Genomic DNA, 27,409 nt, shown 5'->3' with positions numbered 1-27,409 from the left:
TTCTGCCATCAATTGTGCAATATTATGATCTAGTGAGGGAGTAGATACCTGGGATGTTGAGGCTACCTCTATCTGATGTGCCGGAGTCATGACATAGATGGCTGAAATGTGGACTCAATTTGATGGGTCGCCTCCTTCTTCAAAGCAATGCGAAGAGCCTCTTTGAAATTACTGGGATTTTTACTTAGAACCTTTCCGCGCAAGGTAGAATCCAAACCATAAACAAATTTGCTCATCTTGAGATGTTTCATTGCCAATGAACCTTTAGAATCTCCCGTAGAAGATGAAGACTCAACCACATGCGTGTTGGTACTTGATGAATAAATCCTCATACCTCATAGCGAAGGTCGAAACTGACTCTCCTTCCTTTAGGGAAATCTTCTCCAATTGCAATAACAAGGAATTTGGTGACTCCAATGTCCCAAATCTCTCCTTCATTGCCTCGACCAAGCTTTCCCAATCATCCTTGGTATCTTTTGGCAAGGCCTCATACCAAGTTAAGGCCACACCCTCCAAGAAATCTGGAAGTATCTCAGCACGTTCCTTCACAGACCAACCAGTCAAGCGGCATGCTCGATTGAATTCCCGAAGGTAACTCCTCGGGTCTTCTCCTTCTGATCCACGGAACACTGGAATGTTGTACACCTTGCACAAAAAATCAGCACAAAGAAGAAAGTCTTTGCTTGTAAACAAGCTGAGATCGCAAGGTTATGATAGGAAAATCCTAGGCAAAACCTACCGGCGTCTCCACCAAAAGATGTGACACAGAATTTGGGGGCTTAATTCTAGTCACTTCTTAGAGTCAAAAGAACAAGAGGGAAATGAAAATTGATGAATCAAAGTAAAATAAAGATATAAACATCAAAGGCGAGATCATAGTTCAACATGGGAAAGAGGAAAGGTTGAGGGGAAGCATTGATTTCTACCAAGCGTTCAGTGCCGAATGTAAGAGCAAGCCTCTGCAGGAAGAAAATTTTCATACTAAGAACTACATGGATGGAAGTGAAGGGGCTGAATTGGTAGAGCTCATTCTGACGTATGGGGTTGTTGGGTCGCATCATTTTGATAAAGCTCAACACAAGAGAACCCACAATTATTGGAAATAAAAATACAGCTACGATAGCATGGGAATAGCTCTTCCTTTGACCCTCAAAACCCAAAACAAAGAACACATGCTCGTAGGGTTTCAAAAGACAAGAATGTTGACATATATTTCACGAAAAATAGAACAAGAGATGAGAAGTTAGGACCATTTTAGTAACATACTCCAAAACTGTCCCAAATCCAAGTCTACCCTGTTCTGCACACTATAACATTTTCTCACTAAATCAGAACATGGAAGTAAAGACATAAATGGATAGAGCTCAAAGAGACGAAGATTTTGATATAGGTTTCAACCAAAACGGATTAGGGAGCAAAAAGTTATGGCCGCTTTACGGCAGGGTACCAAAACAGTTCAGGAGCGACTTGAGCAATAGAAAAAGGCAACGATTTCTCTTACTGAAGGGGTTGCTTCCACAGTACATATTGGACAGAGGTCGCCCTAAAGGGTAGAGAATCCCCTCAGAACAGATCCCAAAACAAGCCATACATGAGTACCAACGGAGCTCCCGAGCGAAGAGGGAAAAAGTATGAGAAAATGGAAAAAGAAGAAAATATCTTGGTTTTAGAAGCCAGGAAAGCTTCCCAATGGGAGAGAACTACAAAGAAGAGAGGGACTAAGGCTCAAGGGAAAGGAGAGGCATGGAAGGAGCTAGATACAAGGCAACGGCAAGGCTACAAGGAGAAAATGAGATGCTTAGGAGAGAGGGGAGGGGCTTCTTTTATAGTGGGATTCTCACCTTCCTTCACCCTGCTACATTTGCTTGGCAGTAGATTCTTTCACCTCTTCGATTTGGCCATGTGGCCAAATCTTCCTACTGATTTGAAAGAAGCTAGCAACATTTGGCAACACGGCAAAATTTTCTCAAACTCTCAACCTGCTTCTTCCTCTTATGCAAATAAATTTTCACATTAGCCGTTAGAACCTGTAGAAGCCTGACAGTAAACTGTATCACACACACACACATGCATGTATGTATGTATGTATCTACATATGTGGTAAATAAACCTATAAAATTCTTCCACTTTATACTTTAATTGTAAATTATCCTAGAGCTTCCAAATAGTTTAAAAAAGATTACAAAAGAGAAATTCTCACCAATAGCTTTTGCCATTCATGGACAGCATCCGGACCTCCATAGTTCTTAAGATCCTACAAATCCAAATGCGAGTTTGAAAAATTAAATGATTTTGACAAGAAATACATCAATCACTCAATAGGGACTATGAAATTCTATAATAGTATCCATAAGACTATTAGACTATGTTTTTATTTTTGGAAGCGAAAATAGTTTATCTAGTTTCATAGATTGGCGAATTGAATCACCATCCGAATCCAAGCACTACATCATGCCTTGAAAAAATCGGTGGGCCCAATACGAGAAAGGAAATCCCCTTCAGGCAAGTAGACCATCCAAGAGTCATAGTGTGCACATTGAACCGTCTCACCTAGGGCATCTAGTACCTGCATGACTTCAGCTCATAATATTAATATCTCTTCTTGCAAAAATGCATACCAAACAAAATTGTAAGGTGCTGCAATAACAACCCAAAAGATTTCATGAGATGCAGTATTGAACCAGATGAACAAAAATTGTTTAGTGTCCTTGTTCGCTTCTTGTTTTCACCTCACTTATGAAAAGAGGTGAAGAGAGGGTGATGAAGACAAAACTGTTGTTTCAATTAAAAAATGAAGATTCGATTACAAATCCAAATTTTCATGAATTTAACTAAAATATAAGATTGAAAAATGGCAGAGATGAAAAATCAATGGTCTCAAAGACATCGTGAGGAGATGCACCTCTCCCTGTCATTCCCCATGCCTACTACCCCCCCCCCCCTGGTTGCCTTCCCCCACCCTCCTTGCTGCCTCTCCTCGCCCCTCTATCCCTTGCAACCTGCCCCCGCCCCCTCGGCTCTTGTCTCCTCACCTGCTGCCTTGTCCTACTACCTACCCTTCTACCTCCACTATCTGCCTCCCCCCCCCCACCCAATCCTCTCTCCTCCCCCGCTCCTTGCCCCTCTGTCCCCACTATGTGTCCCTCTCCTCACCCCCTTTCCTCCTTCGCTTCATGCCCTTCCGCTTCCACCACCTACCCTCTCTACTTCTCTATCACCTTCCCTCCTCTCCCCCCAGCCCAGCATATCTGAAAGGGCCTTTTATGCGCAATTAACACACTTATACCAAGAATGTTTACCTAGGAGGACTGCCAAAAAAACGTGCGGAGTTGCTCATGAGAATAGCTCCTTCTTCGACTGGTCTTTGTGTGATTTCTCCTCGTTGCAGCAACCATTGGTCCTCAAACTTGGATACAAGCTAGCTTGTAGTGTCGCCTACCCATGGCCAAGAGGAATTAGAGTATAGTTGAGCAATATAGTTGAGCACTTCATTGGAATTACGTGACAAATCGGCGCATTGTATTCGTGTCGGCATGTGCAGCAGAGACAACCAACACTTAATTCCTCTGGGTCATAGTTTCGCTCCAAGACAAGGTATCTCCACATCAAAGGGCTTGGAAAATGGCACAGCAGACAAGGAGAACAAAGCTAAGAAAAATCTGGACAGAAAGAGGGCAAAAATGAAGAAGAAGGTGGAAGGTGGAGAAGAAGATGATGATGTGGCATTTTGGAGCTAGAATTGGGCTAGGGGCTCAAGGAGGCTCTGCTACCACATGTTGGGGAGTGGGAGAGAAGATGGACATCATGGAGGAGAGTGTGGGCTAGATCATGGGCATCTCTCCTACATCATAGGCAATCAGCCCTATATCATAAGGACTCCTAAATCAAAGGCACCTCCCCATGTGGGAGCCTTTGCATTACATCATCACTTATGTCATAGTCTAGCACACATGATCATAGAGCAAGCCCTTGATCACACAATTCCCAACAGACCTAGTGGCAAAAACAACAAACCCCTCAATGGGGGAAGACATCATGCTCCATAAGCGAGGGAGGGAGCCAAGTGGAGGAAAATCCACAAGGGCAAAAACTCGTCCACCCAAGGAAGAAGACACCCAGTCAGCAAGAAGCCCAACCACTGTCTCACCAAAAGTGGAGGGCACAAAGTCCTTCTCTGGGAAGTCTATGAGATCTACTAGGGCTGCAAAAGAGTTCTTGTGAACCAAACCTGTCATAGGGGTGCAAAGAATCCCTTCAGAGGGAAGCGGATCAACAATGTACACAACCCCTTTCCCTTTATCCAAGAGGGGAGCTGAGGGAAGGGGCTGCTCTGAACTGTCAAGGTCCAGACGGGCTACGGGGGCCTCTCCAACCGGAGAAGAACCTACCTGGCCAAGGGGAGGGCCAAGGCTGCAACCGGAGCACTAGTGTCCTGAAGCAAGTGATGTGCAACATCGGTGGAAGAAACCAAAACGGGAATATCTAAAGCTCCATAGGGGATGGTGTTCTGGACAGCGGCCTCCTAAATAGGAGGGTGTGAAGGCCGCACGCGAACCGGAACCCATCTCGGGACAGTAGGAGGAGGTACCAAGGGAGCAATCTGCCGAGGAAGAGCAATCTGACATGAGGGAGCTGTACCAACACCCTGTTGAGGTTGAGGAGGTGGTGGTGGAGCTATACCAACACCCTGTGGAGGCCGTAGAGGGGGTGCTGAAACCATACCACCCCCCTGTCAAGGTCTAGGGGGACCTACTATACCAGAAGGCTTTTGGGCCTCCTCTTCTTTTTTGGGCATTGCTTGGCAAAGTGCCCAACAGTCCTACAGATCTTGCACTGGTCTTGTCTGCCCGCGATCTCCACTCTTTGTCGAGAGAAAGAACCATCCGGACGCTGAAGCATGACATGGTCATCTGATAAACTAGGGTATGGCGAAAGGACCCGAACTCTAGGAACCCCATTAGAACTAATTGCCTCTGCAGTTGTCGTGGGCAAACCAGGGAGGGGGGGAATCTCAATGACAGTACCAAAGTGCTCCCCAATCGTAATCAATGGTAAACCTGTGGGAGAACGAGAAATCAAACGAACAAAGAGAACACCTGCTTAGCCTCCTCCACAGGGTCAAAAGTATAGATCCCAGGCTCTTCCCTCTTCCTATCTCTTGCCAATTATAGCTCCTTATCCTTTAGTCGACTTGTGAAGGTGTCTTGGAACGCTTTGGTATAAAAAGTTGAGAGTATGCATTTGTGGAGACTCAGCCGCTACGTTTTAATTAAAGGAACTGTCGAGCTTTTTTGAAAGTTGCAAAACATTTATCACTAGAGACAGTTGGGATCATATGACATTTCTTCAACAAGTAGCTCAATTTTCAATAGTTTCCAAAAATCGACTCTTTCCACGACTGCTTCATCGTGTTAGGTTTGCAAAATTATCTTTTCAAACTATGCATAGTATGCTCTGTTGAAAGCTTGAAGGGCTTGATGTTTCTTGTTGTATTTTGATGCGCTTTTTTCACCGAGGCGGCTTGAAGGCTCACGTAGCTTTTTTGTTCCAAAGACAGCAAACCAGTATACTTTGAAAAGCCTTTCTGTTGACTCTGTGCCAACATGAACTTATGAAGAAAGAGAAGGTGATACAACTTTGTGATACAACTTTGTGTTACAACTTTGTGTTACAACTTCTAGACACAACTTTATGTTACGACTTTGTGTAACAACTTTGTGTTACGAGTTTGTCTACATGAAGAGAGAGAACGACTCTGTGCCAACATGAACTTATGAAGAAAGAGAAGGTGATACAACTTTGTGATACAACTTTGTGTTACAACTTTGTGTTACAACTTCTAGATACAACTTTATGTTACGACTTTGTGTAACAACTTTGTGTTACGAGTTTGTCTACATGAAGAGAGAGAATGTGTTACGACTTTGTGACACAACTTTGTGACACAACTTTGTGTTACAACTTTGTGTTACAACTTTGTGTAATAACTTTGTGTTACAACTTCTACATGAAGAGAGAGAATGTGTAACAACTTTGTGTAACAACTTTGTGTTACAACTTTGTGATATAACTTTGTGTTACAACTTTGTGATACGACTTTGTGTTACATGCAGAGAGAGAAGCTCTCCAACTTGTATAAATACCTCATAATGGAATGAAGCCCACACTCTTGGGGCATTGTGTTGAGTCTACATTGGTATTCCAAGCATTTGTCTCAAGTGTCCATGCTTCCTTGCACTGCACGTCCAAAAGCATGTCCTAACCTTGCAACCCTTCTCCCCTCTCCTCCAACCCTGCAATCCACCCTCTCCCTCTCCTCCTCTCTCCTTCTCCCTCCTCCTCCTCCTCCTCCTCCCTTCTCCTCCTCCTCCTCCTCCTCCCTCCTCCTCCTCCTCCTCTCTCCTCCCTCTCCCTCCTCCTCTTCCCTCCTCCTCCTTCCTCCTCTCTCTCTTCCTTCACCCATGCTCTTACACCTTCCTCCTCTCCCACTCCTATACTTTCCTAAACCCTTAAACTCCATGATCTACGAGGGAGACGAGTTCTCCACCATGTACTCTACTCTGAACCTTGGACCCTCCTAACCCTGGACTCCTTCTAAACCTTGGAACCCCCTTCTAAACCCTAAAACTCTTTCTAACCCTGAACTCTTTCTAAACCCTGGATCCTCCTTCTGAACCCTTAAACTCCTCCTAAACCCTACAACCCCCAATGAAGACGAAAGCCTTCATTACCCCAATAACAATGGTTTACGTGCCTTTTACACATGCTTACACTTTGTTTGCTTACCACACTTAAGCCTACGTCTCTCACCGGAACACGACTCGAGGTCCTAAGCTACACATATACTACAACGACAATTCCAATATATCTGTAGGTGACAAAAAGCCTCGGAACCCTGCAACATAGAATACCCAGCTCTTCCTACGAAAACAGTAGGAAAGAGCCAACATTTGGCGCCGCTGCTGGGGAGACTAGCGTCTCAAGTAGCGAGTAAACATGCGTAGGTAGGTGTAAAAGCCACATGATGTATAATTAGGCTAGGTAGTGGACACGGTTGCGTAGAGTTTTCAATTACGATCATTTTACCTTTTTACAGAAAGGCAAACCGAGCTCTCCATAAAGAGTTATGGCTCGGGAAGAGTTTAGGGTTAAACCCTAAACCTAAAATCCAAACCTATAAATACCTACTCCACCCCCCCTCATTCTTCATCTTTCACTTTTTGCCTCCATTCTCTTCCTCCTTCCGAGCCCCACGCAAGACACTCCTCCCTCTCCATCGACCGCCCCCTTACTCCTATCCTCGCCATGTAAGTGACATCGAGCCCTTCTCGCAGCGATGACCTAGCCTTCCACCCACCGTCCATTGTTCCGCGACAATCCCGTTACATCGAGAAAGACTTGGAGAGCGTCAGGTAACCACTTCTCCTTGCTTTTCAATTTCCGTCTTTCAGTTTTTTTTGTTGCTCTTTTACCCCTCCCCCTCCACCACCATCTCCCCCTCTCCCCCTCCCCCTCCCCCTTCATCTCCACCTCCCCCTCTCCCCCTCCCCCTCCACTACCACCTCCCCTCTCCCCCTCCCCCTCTCCCCCTCCCCCTCCACTACCACCCCCCCCCGCCCCCTCCCCCTCCATCTCCACCTCCCCCTCCCTCTTCATTTCCCCCCCCTCCACCACCACCTTCCCCCTCCCCCTTCATTTCCCCCTCCCCCTCCACCTCCTCCCCCCTTCCCCTCTTCCCCCCCCCTCCACCACCACCTCCCCCCTCCCCCTTCATCTCCCCCCTCCCCCTTCATCTCCTCCCCCCTCCCCCTCTTCCCCCCCCCCTCCACCACCACCTCCCCCCCTCCCCCTTCATCTCCCCCTCCCCCACCACCACCTCTCCCCATACATCCAGTAGCAAAAGGAACACAGGCACGCTACATCATTCTGGCCACTGATTACTTTACAAAATGGGCTGAAGCTAAAGCAGTCAGAAAGGCAGATGCCAAAAGCACAGCAAGATTCTTGTACGAACATGTGATCACCCGATTCGGATGCCCCCTTGAAATTGTGTCGGATAGAGGCACACATTTTGTCAATGAGGTAATCCAAGAACTCTTGTCTGGCTTCATGGTTATTCATAGAAAAAGCACACCCTACTACCCCCAAGGGAATGGACTAGCAGAATCCACAAATAAAATCATATGCAATATCCTCACCAAGGTAGTAGAACCACAGCGTTCTGATTGGGCAGAGAAACTGAATGCAGCCTTATGGGCATACAAAACCACATTCAAGGTCAGTACAGGGAACACACCTTTTCAATTGGTGTACAGCCTTGAAGCCGTGGTCCCACTCGAATTTGTAATACCAAGTCTACGCATCGCAATACAGGAACGCATGGGTGATCATGAGTCCTTGAAAGAAAGGCTCTGTCAGTTGGAAAAGCATACAGAGACAAGACTAGTCGCTTATCATGCCATGACAACAGAAAAACGTCGAAGAAAGGCATGGTTTGACAGGAATCTGAAAGCTAAAGACATCAAGGAAGGCGCCTTAGTCCTGTTATACAATGCTAAAGTACACAAGGGAAAACTAAAGTATCTAGGTCAAGGACCCTACCGAGTACGAAAGATGAATCCCATCGGAGCTGTGCTACTTGAAACACTAGATGGAGTCCAATTCAACACAACAATAAACGGGAGCCGACTGAAGCGTTACTACGTCAACACGCGAGCCATCCCCGACAAAAACGAAGATTTGGGAAACCAAGTCTTCCTTAGTTAGGATTAGATTGTATCGCAAGCACTCACTCGCATATGCACGTTTTTGCACATATAGTTTGCACTAGATTGTTACACGCACACTCACTGCATACGCACGTTTTTTGCACATTAGGGATGTTTGAGTCTTAGTTTCCCTATCAAATCCCACAAATAAGCATATAGTTAGACACATCACATGCACTCACATGATTTTACATAGGCACATAATAGATTGCATAAAAAATAGTATCACACACTTTCATTCCATACTCTCAAAGCATGCAATGAATTCACACGCAGTACACAAAGCTATGCCAAAACTCAAGATGAATTGGCAACAAAGTCTGCAGCCTCCGCAACGAGACCCCCGCCAAACATCACAGCCGTCTCCTATATGCAAAAATATCAAACTTGCATACTAATTATCTACAAGCTCATTGCTACAGGTGCAATCGCATCCAACATGTATGCAAGATAGAAAGAAATGACAGCCTCAACAATGAGACCCCCGCCAAACCTCTTCCCAAGAAGATTCGATGGCAGCGTCCGCAACCTCAGCAACGAGATCCCCTCTGACATTCATAGTCATCTACCCCTCCTTAAGTGGAGATAAGCTTCTTGACCAACATCCTTTTATACCAATCCTCCACAACGAGACCCCCGCCAAACCTCTTCCCAAGAAGATTCGATGGCAGCATCCGCAACCTCAGCAACGAGATCCCCTCTGACATTCATAGTCATCTACCCCTCCTTAAGAAGAGATAAGTTTCTTGACTATTGACTACAAATTGTGTGATGCAAAAGAATTACAGCAGGAACGACTCACATACCACAAGCTAAATAGCCACTGAATTACACACATGGCATACCAACTCTGAAATCAAAATAAGCCATAACCCGAGGACGGGTAATCAAATGGATCCGGGAGTATGTTGACTCTGTGCCAACATGAACTTATGAAGAAAGAGAAGGTGATACAACTTTGTGATACAACTTTGTGTTACAACTTTGTGTTACAACTTCTAGACAACTTTATGTTACGACTTTGTGTAACAACTTTGTGTTGCGAGTTTGTCTACATGAAGAGAGAGAATGTGTTACGACTTTGTGACACAACTTTGTGTTACAACTTTGTGTAACAACTTTGTGTTACAACTTCTACATGAAGAGAGAGAATGTGTAACAACTTTGTGTAACAACTTTGTGATACAACTTTGTGTTACAACTTTGTGATACGACTTTGTGTTACATGCAGAGAGAGAAGCTCTCCAACTTGTATAAATACCTCATAATGGAATGAGCCCACACTCTTGGGGCATTGTGTTGAGTCTACATTGGTATTCCAAGCATTTGTCTCAAGTGTCCATGCTTCCTTGCACTGCACGTCCAAAAGCATGTCCTAACCTTGCAACCCTTCTCCCCTCTCCTCCAACCCTGCAACCCACCCTCTCCCTCTCCTCCTCCCTCCTTCTCCCTCCTCCTCCTCCTCCTCCCTCCTCCTCCTCCTCCTCCTCCTCCCTCCTCCTCCTCTCTCCTCCCTCTCCCTCCTCCTCTTCCCTCCTCCTCCTTCCTCCTCTCTCTCTTCCTTCACCCATGCTCTTACACCTTCTTCCTCTCCCACTCCTATACTTTCCTAAACCCTTAAACTCCATGATCTACAAGGGAGACGAGTTCTCCACCATGTACTCTACTCTGAACCTTGGACCCTCCTTCTAACCCTGGACTCCTTCTAAACCTTGGAACCCCCTTCTAAACCCTGGAACTCTTTCTAACCCTGAACTCTTTCTAAACCCTGGATCCTCCTTCTGAACCCTTAAACTCCTCCTAAACCCTACAACCCCCAATGAAGACGAAAGCCTTCATTACCCCAATAACAATGGTTTACGTGCCTTTTACACATGCTTACACTTTGTTTGCTTACCACACTTAAGCCTACGTCTCTCACCGGAACACGACTCGAGGTCCTAAGCTACACATATACTACAACGACAATTCCAATATATCTGTAGGTGACAAAAAGCCTCGGAACCCTGCAACATAGAATACCCAGCCCTTCCTACGAAAACAGTAGGAAAGAGCCAACACTTTCTTATGTGTGGTGGTCCTTCTCTAGGATCACTGTGACATAGTAGTTGTGTTTCGGCCCTGTTGATTGTCGCTACTTGTAGCAGCAAGAGCTTCATCACAAGTTTCATTGGCCCTTTCATTGCTGGAGACCTTCAATTACTATGTGCCTCGACTCATTCTCCTCTGCCTGCGACTCATTTTTTTCGTGTGCTTGTTGAGATGAAATCCGCTGAGATGTCAACATTCACGCTTGTTCTCTGGTGTGTTTTTTCTTTTGCAAAGTTCAAATGCTAAGGTTCCAAAGTTAATGTGGTGCTAACACATGGCACACTTATTTAGTCTCTCAGCACTCATTCCTAAGGTTCTTATTACAAGTCAATTGCAAAGATGACTGGCTTTATCTCCATCTTGTGAGTTGTTTTTTAGGAGGTGTCTTTTGAGCAATTTATTTGCAGTTCACTTGTCTACTCTTTTAAATCTTTCTCCCTTGGAAATATTCACATTGCTGTTTTTGAAGTCAAAATGTCGACAAAAGAAATCTCTTTTGGGCACATTAAACTATTTAATGGGGAAGGGTTTTCATACTTGGCAAACCCAAGTAAAATACCTCTTGATGTACAAAGGTTTGTGGCCCTATGTCAAGGGCACAAAGCATATCGACATCACTACTGATGATGATATCAAAGAGCAAGTCATTGCTCTCAACCTTCATCCCAAGGGTCGTTTACAAAATTTTGAGTCCATAATTTCCATCAGCAGCTGCTCCTCCCCGCATGAACTGCCCCTCTGTCCTCTCAGCCTAGCCTCTCTCTCAGCCCCCCTTCCCCCCCTCCCTCTCAGCCCCTCCCTCTCCTCCCTCTCAGCCCCGTCTCCCTTCCTACCTCTCCTCCCTCTATCCCGGCTGCCTCCCTCTCACCCCGCCTCCTCTACCCCCGCCTCAGCCCTTCCCTCCCGCCTCCTCTGCCCCTGCCTCTTCCCTCCCTCCCTCCGCCTCCTCTACCCTCCCCCCCCCCCCGTGTCTCCCTCCCTACCTCTCCTCCCTCTCAGCCCCGCTCCCTACCCCGCCTCCTCTACCCCCACCTCAGCCCTTCCCTCCCGGCTCCTCTACCCCTGCCTCTTCCCTCCCTCCTCTTCCCTCCCTCCCCCCGCCTCCTCTACCCTCCCCCCCCCCGCCTCAGCCCCTCCCCCTGCTTTGGCCTTCCTCTCCGCCCCCTCCCTCCTCCTCCTCCCCTCTTCCTCCTCCTCCTCCTTTCGTCGGCCCCCTCCTCCCTCTCCTCAGCTCCCCCTCCTCCTCCGCCTCAGCCCACCCTCCTCTTTCTGCTTTCCCGGGCAGCTTAGTGCGGAAGGAACCTTTTCGTGTTTGAGTCAACCTCATCCACCTCGATTGTTGGTGATGACTCTTCCTTCAGCCAACAATCTCCGTCCACTCCCACCGGCTGCAAAAACAATGATTTTTTCAAAAGGCGAGTTGTAGCAGCTTAAAAAAGACGCAGAGCAAGAGAGTTCGACATCACTCTTTGCTCACATCCATGGGCCCCACCCTTCCAGATTATAGGCCAGGGATTGGATGCTCTCCGCTCTACACCTGGAGAGCATCTAGAGACCTCTTAGGGCACCTCACAGATGTTCATCTGCTTGGGCAAGGATTCTTCCTATTTTCTTGGTCGACGAATAGGAGATTGCAGATGCCTATCCATGTATGTACTAACAAATTTTATGTGGATGACTGGGCTCTTGACAGAGGTGGTATAGTTAGCATTGCAGCTGGGGTGTCCACTTCGGATCATTTTCCAGTGATTCTGATGGTTGCAAATCCTCATGTGAGGGGCCGTTCTGCCGGTGTTAGGATTCTAGATGCCTTTTATACTGAGCCGGGCCTTATAGAGACAGTGTTGAGGATTTGGGTTTCTCATATGCATGATGGGCAGCTTTCTCCATCAGACTTAGCTGCAGCCCTCTCTGGTATTAGCGACTGTATCTTTCAGTTGCTTGTATCAAGAGGGGTGAGATCCTCAGGCGCGAGATAGGTATCCGTGGCTGCCCTCCAAAGGGAGGAGCAGAAGAGGCCTATAGATGCTTGGATTCAGGAGCGCCTTGCCCCATCAGCAGTCACTTTTAGATCAGAGAGCAGAGTATGTCTTTCATGCCAGAGAGTCAATTTGGACTCAGACGGGAGCTAGGGTCAACAAGCAGTTCTTCTCTACTCTTGGCCCCAGACATAGAAAGGAGAGCGTCTCGCAAATTGTTGACTCATGCGGAGTTCTTCAGACACATCCGGATGCTGTCTTGCAGGTTGCCACCGATTTCTATACCTCCCTTCTTACCACAGATCCTGACACTTAGGCCACAAATGATGCTAGAGTGGTTATTTGGCAGCACTTACCTGTGTTGGTGACTGGGGATATCATTGTCTCACTTGATGCACCCTTCACCAACATAGAGTTCGGGACTGCTCTCTCTGCCCTTTGCAAGGGCAAGTGTCTTGGTTCAGATGGACTTACCCCCTTATTTTTTATTGTTTTTTGGGATCAAATTAGGGATCACATTACTTCAGCCTTGCAGGGTGTTTGGGACTTGGGTAAGATGCCAGACTCACTTACGGAGGGCCTCATTCATTTGATTCCGAAAGGGGGTTGCAGGAATTTAGTGTCTCAGTGGAGACCGATTACTTTGCTGGATACTTTGTATAAAATCTTAGCAAAAGCTATTAGTCTTCGTCTGTAGCCCTTTCTGCTAGATCTTATCCATGATACGCAAAAGGGCTTTGTGCATGGCAAGAGCATCTCTAACAACATCTTCTCATTTTGGGAGACTTCTGACTGGGCCATGTAGAATGGCCACAGGCTGACCGTTCTACTCCTAGACTTTGCGAAAGGTTATGACAGGGTAGACTGGGGCTTTCTGGCAGGCACACTTACTCGCTTTGGTTTCTCAGATGCATGGATCAAAGGGGTGTCAGCCCTCTATAGATCAGCCCACAACCAGGTTCTAATTATTAGAGTCAGGGGGGACAGGTTTGAGATAACTAAATTAGTCTACCAGGGATGCCCTCTAGCCCCCTTTCTGTTCTTATTTGTGGCTGAAGCTATGAGCTATAACATTAGAGCTCAAGCTGATATTGTAGGGCTCATGCTTCCATTGAGGCAAGAGGATGAGCTCTTAGACAATGAGTTGGTAGATGATACAGCTGTTTTTTTGGATGCTACTCCACAAACACTGACCTCATTCAAGACGGCGTTGGATTTGTTTTGCATTGCGGCACGTGCACACATTAATTGGAACAAATTCAATGGCTTTTGGATCAGTGATGAGGACACTCCAGAATGGGGGATTGACATGGGGTTCACTTGGATTCAGAGGGGTGTTTCTGTCAAATATCTGGGATGCCAGATTGGGGTGGGCATCTCTCCAGCACAGCAGTTTGCTCCCGTGTTGGAGAGTATCAAGAGGAAACTCATCTTTTGGAGTTCTGCCTAATTTTCTTGAAAAAAAAAAAACTTCATCCCAAGCTCATTTCTTAGGTGGCGGAAGTCATGTCATCAAAGTCAACTTGGAATGAGTTGGATCGACTTTATGGAGAAAGTGGCAAGTACTCATGTATTCCACTCAAAGTCAATCTAAATCAGCTCAAACAAAGACCTCACTCCGACTCAGCTCAAGCAAAGATCTATTGAACTCAATAAGATGAAAGAAGCCAAGAAAGTAGGAAAATGAGCAGTCTACCGTGAAGGACAAGCATTGATTCAAGACTTCAAATCGAAGCCCAAAGACTCTCAGTCTTAAACTAATGGAATGAAGGTCACATTATGATAGTACTAGAACATAGGTTTGGTTCTATAATAATTATGAGATCTGCTTTCTGCGCTCTCTAGGAGATACCTTGTGCACTTCCTCTCTCCTCGGAGATGTAGTAGCTTTCTTTTCTTGATGTCTACCTTTGTCTCATGGCACCATGAGGGCTTCTGTAGATGTTAATAAATCTCTTTCTCTCTCTCCCCCCCCCCCCCCCCCCATCCTATGGCTGAAACAGGTATGCTACCTCTAGAAGGGGAAGCATTATGTCAAGTCATGGCCTACCTCAACAAAGTTGAGAAGATGGATGCCAATAGGATACCACACAAGGCGACGGAAGCTATGCAAATCATGGGCTGGCATAGAGAAGGGATGAAGTGGATGGAATCATGGGGTATAAAAGTTGCCGATCTACCAGAAGATGCATGTGAAATCAGAAAACTAGTGATGCAGAAAATGTTGCAGAAACTATGGTGAAACCCGGGGGGGGAAGCAACTCTATAAACAGAAAATTAATTTAATGGACAGCCATGTAATGCAGAAATACCTCGGCAGAAATACCTCGGGGAAGACATATCAATATTTAAAAGACATTTGATCTGCAAAATCAGAAACAAGTTCACATGATCTCAAGGTGGAGAGGGGTAGGTGGGCAAGACCCAGGACCCCTAGAGAAGAAAGGATCTGTAAAATCTGCCCCACAGGGAAGATAGAAGATGAGCAGCATGTACTCCTAAGATGCACAGCTTACACACACTCAAAGAAAGATATGAGCACAGCATACATAACTTAACAAATCTGCTGGAGCAACCAGCCAAAAAACTAGAAGGCTACTTAAAAGAGGTTAACATTGCAACAAGGTACTAGGGCTAGCACACAAGCTAGCCCAACAAGTACTCAGTACATAACAGGTTTGTAACATTTTTTCTCAGTGGTTGTAAGGGATCACAGATAGTTGATAGTGATTGCCAATCCCATTGATCCTGAAGGGTCTCACACAGATATACAACCTCATATGCTTGCTATGGAGAAGGGAGCTTGGATGCATCAGCCTAGACACGCCAAAGTTTGTACTCTCTGCGACTTGCAGTCAATTGAGACAGAGGCACATGAAGCTTTACAATGCCCTCGATATGCACATATCAGGGAGGACTACCACCAGATACTGGAGGACTCCGTTCAGTGGACATCAGTTCTCTCTACCACCTCTCCGGCAGCATTGGGATCTTTTGTCACCCGTGTTTTTACATGTCGTCAAGAACTCAAAGATTCCTGACCCCTCTTTTTGAGGAGACTTTCTTTACATTGTATTGAGATGGTCCCATGGGTCATTTTTGGCCCCCTGTGGACGTTAATAAATTCTACTTCTACTTTTCTCTCTCTCTCTCTCTCTCACTTCTGTTCCTTCTGCCTTCTTGATGACCTGTGGTTGCCTCTTTCAGGGCATCAAGCCTTTTAGGAGAGGCCTTAGGTCTTTTATGGCTTGGTTGTCTTTTTCGAGCATCATGTCTTTTATTAGAGGTATGACTCTTCTTGGGCTCTTTCTTTCGACGATATTTAGTTGAGTCTATATGATGTTTCTAGATTTCCTTACAGACCTACACATGCTGCAATGGATACTTTTAGGGAGATTTTAGCAAGCATTTCAGCGTGGAATATTTAGAGATCCAGATGCATAGAGGCTTTGGATGGCTCCCAGATTCACCCTCCGCACGCATTGGGTAGTACTTGGACAGATAATGTACACACTTTGATGGCCATTTGGGTGAGCATACATGGGTTTTCCCAAGCAGATTCTACTAGGAAGCTATTTTCCTCAAGGAGTACAGTGGCTCCCCTTTTTCCTCGGAGCCCATCACAAGATTGAGGTGGCACTTTTAGCCTCAACCTTGGTACTTTTCTAGCTCTCTTTGAGGAGCATACTTTTTGCCCACTTGGGTGTTTTGTTTCTCATTCATTGCATGATGTATTTTTTGCCTTGAGCTTTGCTCTTGGGACTTCTTTCACAGGAAAAAGGCCAACTGAAATTGAAATGCATTGGGAGAGCTTGATTGCACACGTCAAAGTAATCCTCACGAGAGCAATGATGGATAATCTTGTAGTTGGAAGCCCTCGGAAACCCTTACAAGAACCCTTTCCATCGAAAGAAGTATCAAAGGCATACAAATTCCATCAATGGAAAAGCAAAAGACTAATAGCCGAGAAATAAGGAGGGGCGCATCTCCCCCAAAAGATCCGAGGTATCTTGAATAAGGATATGACTAAGGGTTTCCCACAAAGTTGGCCAGTACATACCTTAGTTCAATTTCCAAAGGTGGAAACAAGGAGGAGGCAAAGAACTACAAGACAATTATGGTAGCAGTCTAACGGCTAAATTGTTTGGAAAGTTATTGGTGGCTATAAAATGAGGGTATGCAAGCAAGATGTGGGAGCATTCATTGCATTCAATTTCTATAGTTAATTCTTTCTAAAGCTCCTATACACTTCAATTTAGACATGAAGGCCCTCTTCATGTCTAAACTGAATTCAAGATGTCTGAGCTTCCATTGCATTCAATTTCTATAGTTAATTACTTCTAATGCCGCTATTCACTTGAATTTAGACACGAAGACCCTCTTCGTCATTTCATGGAGTCTCTTCTTCCCCTCAATCCCTCTCCTTCCCCTACGTCTACCTTCATGAGTTTCATCCCTCTATCCCTATGTGTATATTTTGTGGTCCCCCAATTGTTTCTCTCTTTCTTCGACACCTTGGTTTATAACTTGTCGATGAGCGTCTACGAATTGCAAGTGGAGATATGGAGTGGCTCGAGAATCACTCACAACTTTGGTGTGGCTGTTGGGATGTGAACCTCCAAGGTACCAACAATAGATTTGAGCAATTATATTTCCCGCTTCTCGGCTTTCTATTCATTTCAATGGAGTTTTTCCACCCCTTCTTTTTCCCTTCCATGCCTGAATTGAAACCGGAAAAAGAAGACCACTCTTTCTTAATCTTATTTTAGAGAAGGAACTAATCCCTTTGTTGATTTTCATTTAGGGTGCTCACCTTCCTCCTCTTCTATAACCCCCTCTTCCTCATTCCGATATTTTCTCCTTCCATCCCCTCTCTTCAGATACTCTTTTCTTTTTTTTGGTTTTTTAATGCTCTTCGAGACCCCCATCACTTCTTTCTCTCTAAAACCTACCCTTGTGTGTATGCAAGTCTCTCTCTCTCTCTCATACGTAGCCTCCTGTACCTTCCGTATGTAGCCTCCTGTAGCTCTCCCATCGTATCTTCCCGTACAGCCTCTCCAATACCATCCCTTCCGTACAGCCTCCCCGTATTTTCCGTACCTCTCCCATACACCCTCTCTCTTGTACAGCCTCCGTACCTTTTGTACCGTACCACCCGTACAGCCTCTCTCCTACCTTTCGTACAACCGTACCTCCCGTACAGCTCTACAGCCGTACCTTTACCCGTCAACACCTCTCCATCCTCAATATCTCCCGTCCATACCTAGTCTAATCCTAGTCTAGTTCTAGTCCTCCCTAACCCCAAGTTGGGCTAAACACCCAACCCAACCCGGGCGTTAGGTTAAGCCAGGGGGTTCATTGTACCGTCAACTATGGATTGGCCTACCCTCTCCTCCAAGTCCCCCTCAACCCCCTCAACTCCTTCAACATCCATTAGGACTCGGTACTCTACAGTTGCAGCCATGACACCCTCTCCATACGCACGGAATTACCAATAAGAAGGCTCAAAACGGCACATCCTCGCGGGCAACAGGATCAGATTTTTTATCTGCAGCAGGCAGTGAGAGAGCTACGATTGGAGCTGGCAGAAGTAAAGGCCCGTCTTCACATCTTGGAAGGGCCTGGTAAGCAGGCAGTAATTGATGAGGCTGTAAAATCTTGTAAGGATTCCCCCCCTACCCCGCAGCTAGTCTCTACAGTCAAAGATCTTGTTCACACTGAAGTACAAACTGCGAGGAAGGAAGTGTTTGTGGAAGTGGACAACAAAGCAAGTAAGTTTAATATCCAAGCAGAGATTAAAACACACGAAGCTAGATGTGATAATGTGCTGAAGATTAGAATAGGGGGGCTCCCAAAAGATTGGTACAAAGAGGAGGATACATATGGTGAAATATTGACAAAGATCAAATCAAGTTTGCCCAACATCGAATGGGTGAATGATGATGATCAGGATGATGACGAGCTTCTATTTTGCACTATAGAGGTCATGCAATCCTTACACTGAAGTCAAAAGATATGCGGATCAAGCTTCTTCGACAATCTTACAAGTTGAAGGGCACCAAAGTATGGATAGCAGAGGAGCTTACACAAACTCGACTCAAGATTAAGGCAACTGAATTAGCTAAAGTCAGGGCTGCCAGAAAGGATGGAAAATGGGCAGTTTACTATGAAGGGGTAGCACTAATCAGAGAGTTTAAATCAAAACCAAAAGACTCTCAGTCGTAAACTGATGTATGGCTGTTTACTCTTCCATAATATCATGTAGGTACTCTAAATAATTGGGGTTGCTTTTTGCACTCCTTGGGAGCTGCCATGTGCCCTCCCTAAAGCAGATGTTCTAGAGGGTTTCTTGCTGTCCCATAGACCTTTTGGTCTCCAGTGGACCTTAATAGACTTTCTTTCTTTCTTTCTTTCTTTCTCTCTCTCTCTCATATCTATAATGCGTAGAGAGGAACACGCACGCCACATGTGGGTCTGATTGCAATCACAAAATGCAAGGGCTATTTTTATTGCAATATGCCAGTTTCCTCCAGATACCTCATCATATGCCCATGAGGTCACCACAGAGGGGCACTGCCCATATGAGATGACATTACAGAGTTCTCAAGGCAGAGGCAAGTCGAGATCCTCCTATAAGGTGACTTCAATGCACGAGCAGGGAGTAGACAAGTTAACTTGCTTGACTTCAGAGACGACCCTCTTAGAGTGCCGGAGATTGACCCAATAGAGCTCAGTATAGTGAGACATTTAGAGGATGCATAGGTCACATGATATGGCCGGCACCTACTAGAGATGGGAGCAGTGCATGACCTGAGCATATGTAACAGCGTTCTCAGATGGCCGTCATCTGGAGGACTCACTTGCTTTCCAAGATACTGATGCCGGACTCCAACCTCAATGGCGAATACAATTTTTAAAGCATGCAGCTTTTTGGACAACATATTGCTAAGCGTGTCATGACAAGAGAAATGATTATTTAGTTAATTAATAGTCCTTAGAGCTTTATTATTGTTAGGCGCCAATTTGATGGTGCGGTTATATGTTTGTATTTATGATCGATCAAGCGGTGTAAATAGTACCGCCAAAACTATGTAACATTGGCCAATGATTAGTAATAAAGATGTGCACACACGTGTCTAGGTCCTAGGGGCAATAGGAAAGGGAAAGGGTGCATTAGAGTGCATTGAATGGTAGGTGCATGGGTCATAGGCTAAGGGTAGGTGTAAATGGGAAGATGGAACTTGAGTGATCTCAAGGGACATTAATGAAAGGGTATCACCCTTTCATTGTGAATCTCACGTAGCATTCTTTCTACCACGTTGCATTCATCCGTTATCTCTCTCCCACCTTGCATGTAGGTCGAAAAAGAAACAAGTACTCTCACGAGGGCGCTCTTCCCCATTGGAGGGCCAATCGGCATTCAAATTTTGCATGCATTGCACACATTTGCATTTTCGAAAAGTGTGGATTTTCACATTTGGTATCAAAGCGGCGACAACAATCCACGAGCGGGACGAGAAGAGGGCGACAGTTGTGAACGACGGAAGTCGCAAGAGAGGTTGGCAGAAAAGGATCACGATCGACCGATCTCGAGGTTCTGAGACAAGGGGTTTTTCCTGAAAAATTTTGGCCTTCAACGGCGAACGGGGTGATCTCGAGGTTCTGAGACAAGGGGTTTTTCCTGAAAAATTTTGGCCTTCAACGGCGAACGGGGTGTTCTCTTTTTGCCCCCCCCCCCCATGTGAATGTACCCTTAAACCGTGAGAAAAAGGAATTCCCGTTCTACCCAACCGGAAGTCGGATCGGAATAAGATTTTAAGGGAGTGATCCACCCATCAAGTAACCCCTATAACGGTATCTAGAGCTCCAATCTGCTCAAAACAAGTAGCCCAAACGGAGCGTACCAGTTTACAGCAGAAATACAAGAGAAGGGAAAGGAGGTCATTTTAAGTGTCTTCTCAACACAAATGAAGCGGGAGTCGGATAAGTACCACCACCTCTACAACACTTGAAGTTTGCTGTAAAATAAACCTTCTTTTTTGAAATTACAGCAAGACATTTTCTCTCTTGTATTAATAAAAGGAAAGAATGGAAGGGGAAGGGACATATAACAATGAACTTATTCCTTTTCCTCCATTACCCCAAGGAGAGAGAGAAAGAACACCTTCACCCCCTCTTGAAGAGGATGGATTAGGTGAGAGTTATACACATCTTGAGTATGATAACCCACAAATAGATTTACAGCAGTCTCTCCTTCAAGAACCTACTGATAGGGAGTTCTCCTTTCGTAATGAAAGAAGAAATGAGACCAGCCAAGAACAAGGTGATGAGTTCACGCCTTTAACTCAAAACCCAATACACATGGATTCTAATCCAAGTGCAAGAGGAAGAGAGGAGACTCCTGTTGATAAGCTGGTTTTCCAGCTTAGCAATATGATTGAGCAGTCCATTATGACAAGATTAGGGACTAAGAGGACTTTAAACTTCGGGGATGAAGAGTTGAGTAACCCTTCTAAGAGGTCCAAATTCCAACCGCGAGAGAGAATTGAGTTCCCCAAATATGATGGGGCAAGGGAGGCTGACAAAATCCTCAATTGGATTCGTCATTTTGAGTTATACTTTGCCCATCAAGACAAGACCGAGCAAGAGAAGCTTGCTCTTGCCACATTGCATCTGCAGAAGGATGCTCTAATGTGGTGGTCCTTGTCACAAACAGGAAAAGAGCCATTCATGAATGGGCTAAATTTGTGGAGCAACTAAAAACCACTTTCATGCCACCGAGGCATGAAGAGAACCTAACCTTTCGTTGGGAGAGGTTTAGGCAGTTCGATAATGAGAGTAATGCAGATTTTACAGCCAGATTTTGGAAACTCTCTCTAGAGTTACCCGAAAAGAGTGAGGAAGATAGGAGAAAGAAGTATTTAGCAGCTTTAAGCCCAAAAGTAAGGTATGAGGTTGAAATGTTTAACCCGACCACGCTTAAGGACCTCACTAAGCTGGCTGAAATAGCCGAGAGAAAATTGAATCCTCGTAAACCCTTCAATAAGGAGTATGGTTCATCATCTAAGACCAATAATATACCCACTTTTAGGAAACCAAACCGGTTTAAGAATAATAAAGGGAAGGGTAAAGCTCTTATAAGGAATGTGAATAGCCAATCACGTCCTGGATGGGTGCCATTTCCTTCTATGACTGATGAAGAGAAGAGGAAGTTGATTAAGGAAGGAAAATGTTTCGGTTGTAAGAAACATAAGCCAGGGCACGTATGGCATAAGTGTCCCGTTCTCTTGGCTAAGATTGCCAAGACGAATTCAGTAAAAGGGAAAGCCAAGGCATCCAAGCAGGAGGGTGAGGCTTCTACCTTGTCACCCTCGAAATCTACTGTGACTATTGAGCCAATAGTGAATGCTGTCCATTCAGCCAATACCTTTGGGCCTCATGATCTTTTTAAGGTGTATGGATTCGTGAATGGACAGAGAATAGTGGTTCTCCTAGATGATGGATGTAATTATGACTTAGTAAGTGATAGATTGGCAAAATTACTCCATCTTAAACCAGAACCTATAAAAAACATGTCGCTTTCAAGAGCTTTTAGGGGACACAATGAAGAAGACACATCCATAGTACGAAATATTCCTTTTCGTATACAAAAATATAGAGATCGAAGGGATTTTCTAGTAGCCCCTTTACAAGACGTTGACATGATACTAGGTAAACCATGGCGGTATGATTTTAACCCTGCTATTCATCCTCATACTCATCATTGTTGCTTTGTACATAAGGATGAAAACATAAGGATCGTAGGGGATCGGGACGTGTATACAATTCCATTGATTACTCCTACCCAAGCCAAAAGATTGGTAAAAAGAGGGGTAGATTGTAATCTTGTGTATATACGGGATTCACGAGATCTTCATATCTCAAAAGAAGATCGGAAGAGAAATGAGTTCCTTAGAACTTATGAGGATCGATTTTCAAGAGATGACTCATTCGAATTGCCCATGGAGAGAGAAGATGATCATGCCATAGACTTAGAGCCAGGAGCTTCCCCTCCATGTAGAGCCCCATATAGGATGAACAGGATAGAAATGGAGGAGGTAGAAAAACAAATTGAAGATCTGTTGCAAAAAGGCCTGATTCGACCAAGCAGTTCTCCATTTGGAGCACCTGTATTATTGGTTAAGAAGAAGGATGAATCATATCGTATGTGTATAGATTACCGTGCTTTGAATAAACTTACGATTAAGAACCGGTATCCGATTCCAAGAGTGGATGATTTATTGGATATGCTTAAAGGTGCTAAAGTTTTTAGCAAATTGGATTTGAAATCTAGTTATCATCAACTTCGTATGAAAGCTGGGCATGAACATAAGACTGCTTTTCACACTCTCACTGGACATTATGAGTTTTTGGTCATGCCTTTTGGCCTAACTAATGCTCTAGCCACAGTAGGCTGATGAGAAGGGTTTTGCGACCCTACTTGGGAAAATTTGTCATAGTCTTTTTTTATGACATTTTAGTGTTCAGCCAGAATGAGGAAGAGCATAAGGATCACCTTGCTAAGGTGATGGAGCTCCTAAGGAAGGATCGATTGTTCCTAAATATCAAGAAGAGTGAGTTCTTCAAGACAGAAATAGAGTATTTGGGACACATTGTGTCTGCCGAGGGAATTCGGGTTGACCCTAAAAAGGTCAAGGCCATAATTAAATGGCCAATACCCAAAAACTTACATGAGCTGAGATCCTTCCTAGGGATGTGTAGTTATTATCGCAGATTCATTAAGAATTTTGCACGTCTTGCTTCCCCACTAACAGATTTGTTGAAGAAGCATTCCTTGTATGAGTGGGGAGAGGTTCACCAAGTAGCTTTTGAGGAGCTTAAGAGAACATTAGTGACTGCACCAGTGTTAACACTTCCGGACATGGACAAAGAGTTCTTTGTTGTATGTACGGATGCTAGTGGTACCTCGATTGGGGCAGTGTTGATGCAAGGAGGGCATCCCATTGCTTATGAGAGTAGAAAACTTCAAGGGGCTAAATTGAAATATATCACGTATGAGAAGGAGTTATTGGCAGTCATTCATGCTCTAAAGTTATGGAAGCATTATTTATATGGTTCTGCTTTCAAGATTAAGACTGACCATCAAAGTATCAAGCACTTGTTCTCTCAACCCATTGTCTCTTCAAGACAAATCAAATGGGCTGAATATATTCAATCCTTTGGGCAACCAAATATCGAATATCAGCCGGGAAAGGAGGATTTAGTAGCTGATGCTTTGAGCAGACGGCCCCAAGTTAATCACGTTTCTGTGATTAAGGAGAAATCATTAGGAGCAATGGTTGAAGCTTATCCTTTAGATGAGGACTTCGCTGACATTTATGGGAAGATTCAACGTAATGAGGTTGGGGATTTAGAGGCTTATTCCATCGTGGATGGATACTTATTTTTGGGACGTGCCATATGAGTACCCAAAACATTTCGGTATCTAGTCATGAGTGAGTTACATGCGAGTCCATATTCTGGACATAGAGGTATTAGAGGAACCATTGACAATATTGAGAGATACTTCCATTGGCCTAAACTTCGCAAAGAAGTTTCGACCTTTGTTCAACAATGTGACGTATGTCAGTGCATTAAATCTGACACAAGTAAGACTGCTAGTCTTTTGCAGCCTTTGCCTATTCCTTCGGAAAGGTGGGAACACATTACAATGGATTTTGTGTCTGGTTTCCCCAAGGTTGGTCAGTTTGAGAAAATTTTCACTGTTATAGATAGGCTGAGTAAACAAGCTCATTTTATTCCCTGTAAAAAAGAGTTGTCTGCTCCTGAAACAGCAAGGTTATTCATTAGGGAAATCTTCAGGTTACATGGGTTACCAAAATCCATTGTATCCGATAATGATGGCCGTTTCATTAGCAACTTTTGGACAGCTCTATTAGAGAATCTCGGAACCAAAGTGAAATTTACTACAGCCTTCCATCCTCAAGGAGATGGACAAAGTGAGAATGCCAATCAAACCATAATTACTTTACTTCGAGCTTATGTCCATGACCAACCTAGAAGGTGGCCAGAGTTCTTACCCATGTTAGAGTTTGCTTATAATAACACTGTACATACTTCCACCAAGAAAGCCCCATTTGAAATCATCTATGGGCAATGTTTACCCACTCCAATAACACACTTGGGGGAGCGAATTTTTGTTGCTGAGGATATGTCACAGGTTATTGAGCAGGTAAAAGAACATATTAAGAAGGCCCAGGTTCAACAATCCAAGGCAGCCAATAAAAAAAGAAAAGAAGTTTATTACAAGGAGGATGATTGGGTTTTATTGAAGATTGATAAAAGAAGAATCAAGTCAGTGAGAGGAAGTACCAAACATGTCAAGCTAGCACCGAAGTTTTATGGTCCATTTCAGATTTCAGCAGCTTTATATCCAGAAGAAGGATCCAGAGCGTATGAGCTGAAGTTACCAGCCCACTGGCGTATGAAGAACATCTTTCATGTGAGAAATTTGAAGAGATACCATGGCGATACTTCTGCGTTTTTGGATACTCAGCAGCAAGAAGAACCTGAACTTGAAGATGGGACTGAAGTTCTTACTCCGGAACAGATCGTATACCATAAAGAGAAGAGTACTCGTGGAAAGAAGAGATATATGTATTTACTGAAGTTTAAAAACCAGCCAGCTAGTGATGTACAATGGATGGAAGAAGAGTTCTTTACAGATTTTCCATAGATACTCGCAGATTACAAAGAGGCGATGCAATGGCAGAAGTAACAAGAGAAAGTGCACATAAGAGGAAGAGACAAGCAATAATCCAGAAGAGGACTTCCGCTCATTCAAGCAGGAGGGAGTGTCATGACAAGAGAAATGATTATTTAGTTAATTAATAGTCATTAGAACTTTATTATTGTTAGGCGCCAATTTGATGGTGCGGTTATATGTTTGTATTTATGATCGATCAAGCGGTGTAAATAGTACCGCCAAAACTATGTAACATTGGCCAATGATTAGTAATAAAGATGTGCACACACGTGTCTAGGTCCTAGGGGCAATAGGAAAGGGAAAGGGTGCATTAGAGTGCATTGAATGGTAGGTGCATGGGTCATAGGCTAAGGGTAGGTGTAAATGGGAAGATGGAACTTGAGTGATCTCAAGGGACATTAATGAAAGGGTATCACCCTTTCATTGTGAATCTCACGTAGCATTCTTTCTACCACGTTGCATTCATCCGTTATCTCTCTCCCACCTTGCATGTAGGTTGAAAAAGAAACAAGTACTCTCACGAGGGCGCTCTTCCCCATTGGAGGGCCAATCGGCATTCAAATTCTGCATGCATTGCACACATTTGCATTTTCGAAAAGTGTGGATTTTCACAAAGCAGGGCTCGAATGGCAAATTGACCCAACATTTCTGCCCCTACATAGTCACCGCTAGAGTTGCCCTGACTTTGAAAAGTTGCGCGATGCATATCAAAATATTGCATACAATTTTCCACGCTTTGATTTCCATGTAGTTGTCTCTTCCCTAGCTGATCTACTGGCGCTTGACACGATGATGTGAAAGAAAAAGAAACACAAGACTATCCTCAGACAAACACAAAATGACTCAATACTTCATCGCTGACCCCCATACAATCATATCCACTTCTTCAGAATCCAACTCTAGAGGCAAAGTCGTATTTTTAGGACTTCTTCGGGATCAGTACTGTAATATGGTAGCTCTTAAGGTAGAGCTGATGCACCGACTTTCAGAGCGGGTATCCAGAGCACACAAGTAACAAGTCGACCTCCCACATAATCTGACTAGAACACACCCAGACTCTTTGAAAGAGGGGAGAGACTACACAGCCCAAAATAAACTGAACTTAGAACTGCACTTTTCCAAAAAAAAAAAACTCAGAAAGCAGTCAGCCTCAAACACTACGAACCCACAGCCCACTGCTCAATGGCCAGCACGACTCCCAAGGCCACAAGCTATTCAAAAAAAGAACTGGCCGATACCATCATCTGAAAAAGCTGCAGGTACAAGGCACCGTACTACCAGATATTCTTCAGCTAGATTGTACAGCAGAAGATGGTGGGCAAGCAAACTGGATAGACCCACCAAGGAAACGTTCAAGATCATTCACAGGAAAAGAGCTGCTGAGGACATCCCTCTTCTTGAAGTTGGTGAAAACAGATGGGCACAGTGAGATACTAAAAACAATGACTTTATTTGTGACCATTTTAAGAACCTGCTGTCAAGTACTATGCAGTCAGATATGCAGTCAGATGAAGAAGTACTACAAGCAAGGAATAGATGCCAGGTTGCAAGACAAGGAGTAGTCATGGGTCTCATGTGCGCAGCGGGGACATTCAAGCACAGATTGACCTTCGCCTTGTCAAGAGTGAGCTTGCCAAGCTAGAGCTCATAAAATATTCTTCAGCTAGACTGTACACCAGAAGATGGTGGGCAGGCAAACTGGATAGACCCACCAAGGAAACGTTGAAGATCATTCACAGGAAAAGAGCTGCTGAGGAAATCCCTCTTCTTGAAGTCGGTGAAAACAGATGGGCATAGTGAGATAC

General features: G+C 44.6%; 1 protein-coding gene across 1 annotated transcript in view; it reads right to left on the bottom strand.

Moving 5' to 3' along the window:
* Positions 1 to 291: 291 nt before the first annotated feature.
* LOC147880585 (uncharacterized) overlaps positions 292 to 27,409 on the bottom strand; it is a 59,638-nt gene continuing 32,520 nt past the window's right edge. The window contains exons 3-5 of the mRNA XM_087370637.1: positions 2,456 to 2,566; positions 2,201 to 2,254; positions 292 to 645 (exon numbers count right to left, since the gene is read on the bottom strand). Coding sequence (XP_087226763.1) covers positions 292 to 645; positions 2,201 to 2,254; positions 2,456 to 2,566 — 519 coding nt within the window. The remainder of the gene's footprint in view (positions 646 to 2,200; positions 2,255 to 2,455; positions 2,567 to 27,409) is intronic.

This window comes from Dipteris shenzhenensis, chromosome 32 (assembly GCF_047967505.1).
Source record: "Dipteris shenzhenensis isolate YYH24624 ecotype China chromosome 32, Dip_SZ_1.0, whole genome shotgun sequence".
NCBI classification, from domain to species: Eukaryota; Viridiplantae; Streptophyta; class Polypodiopsida; order Gleicheniales; family Dipteridaceae; genus Dipteris; species Dipteris shenzhenensis.
The sequence above is the reverse complement of the archived record's forward strand: the minus strand, read 5'-3'. Positions and strand labels throughout refer to the sequence as shown.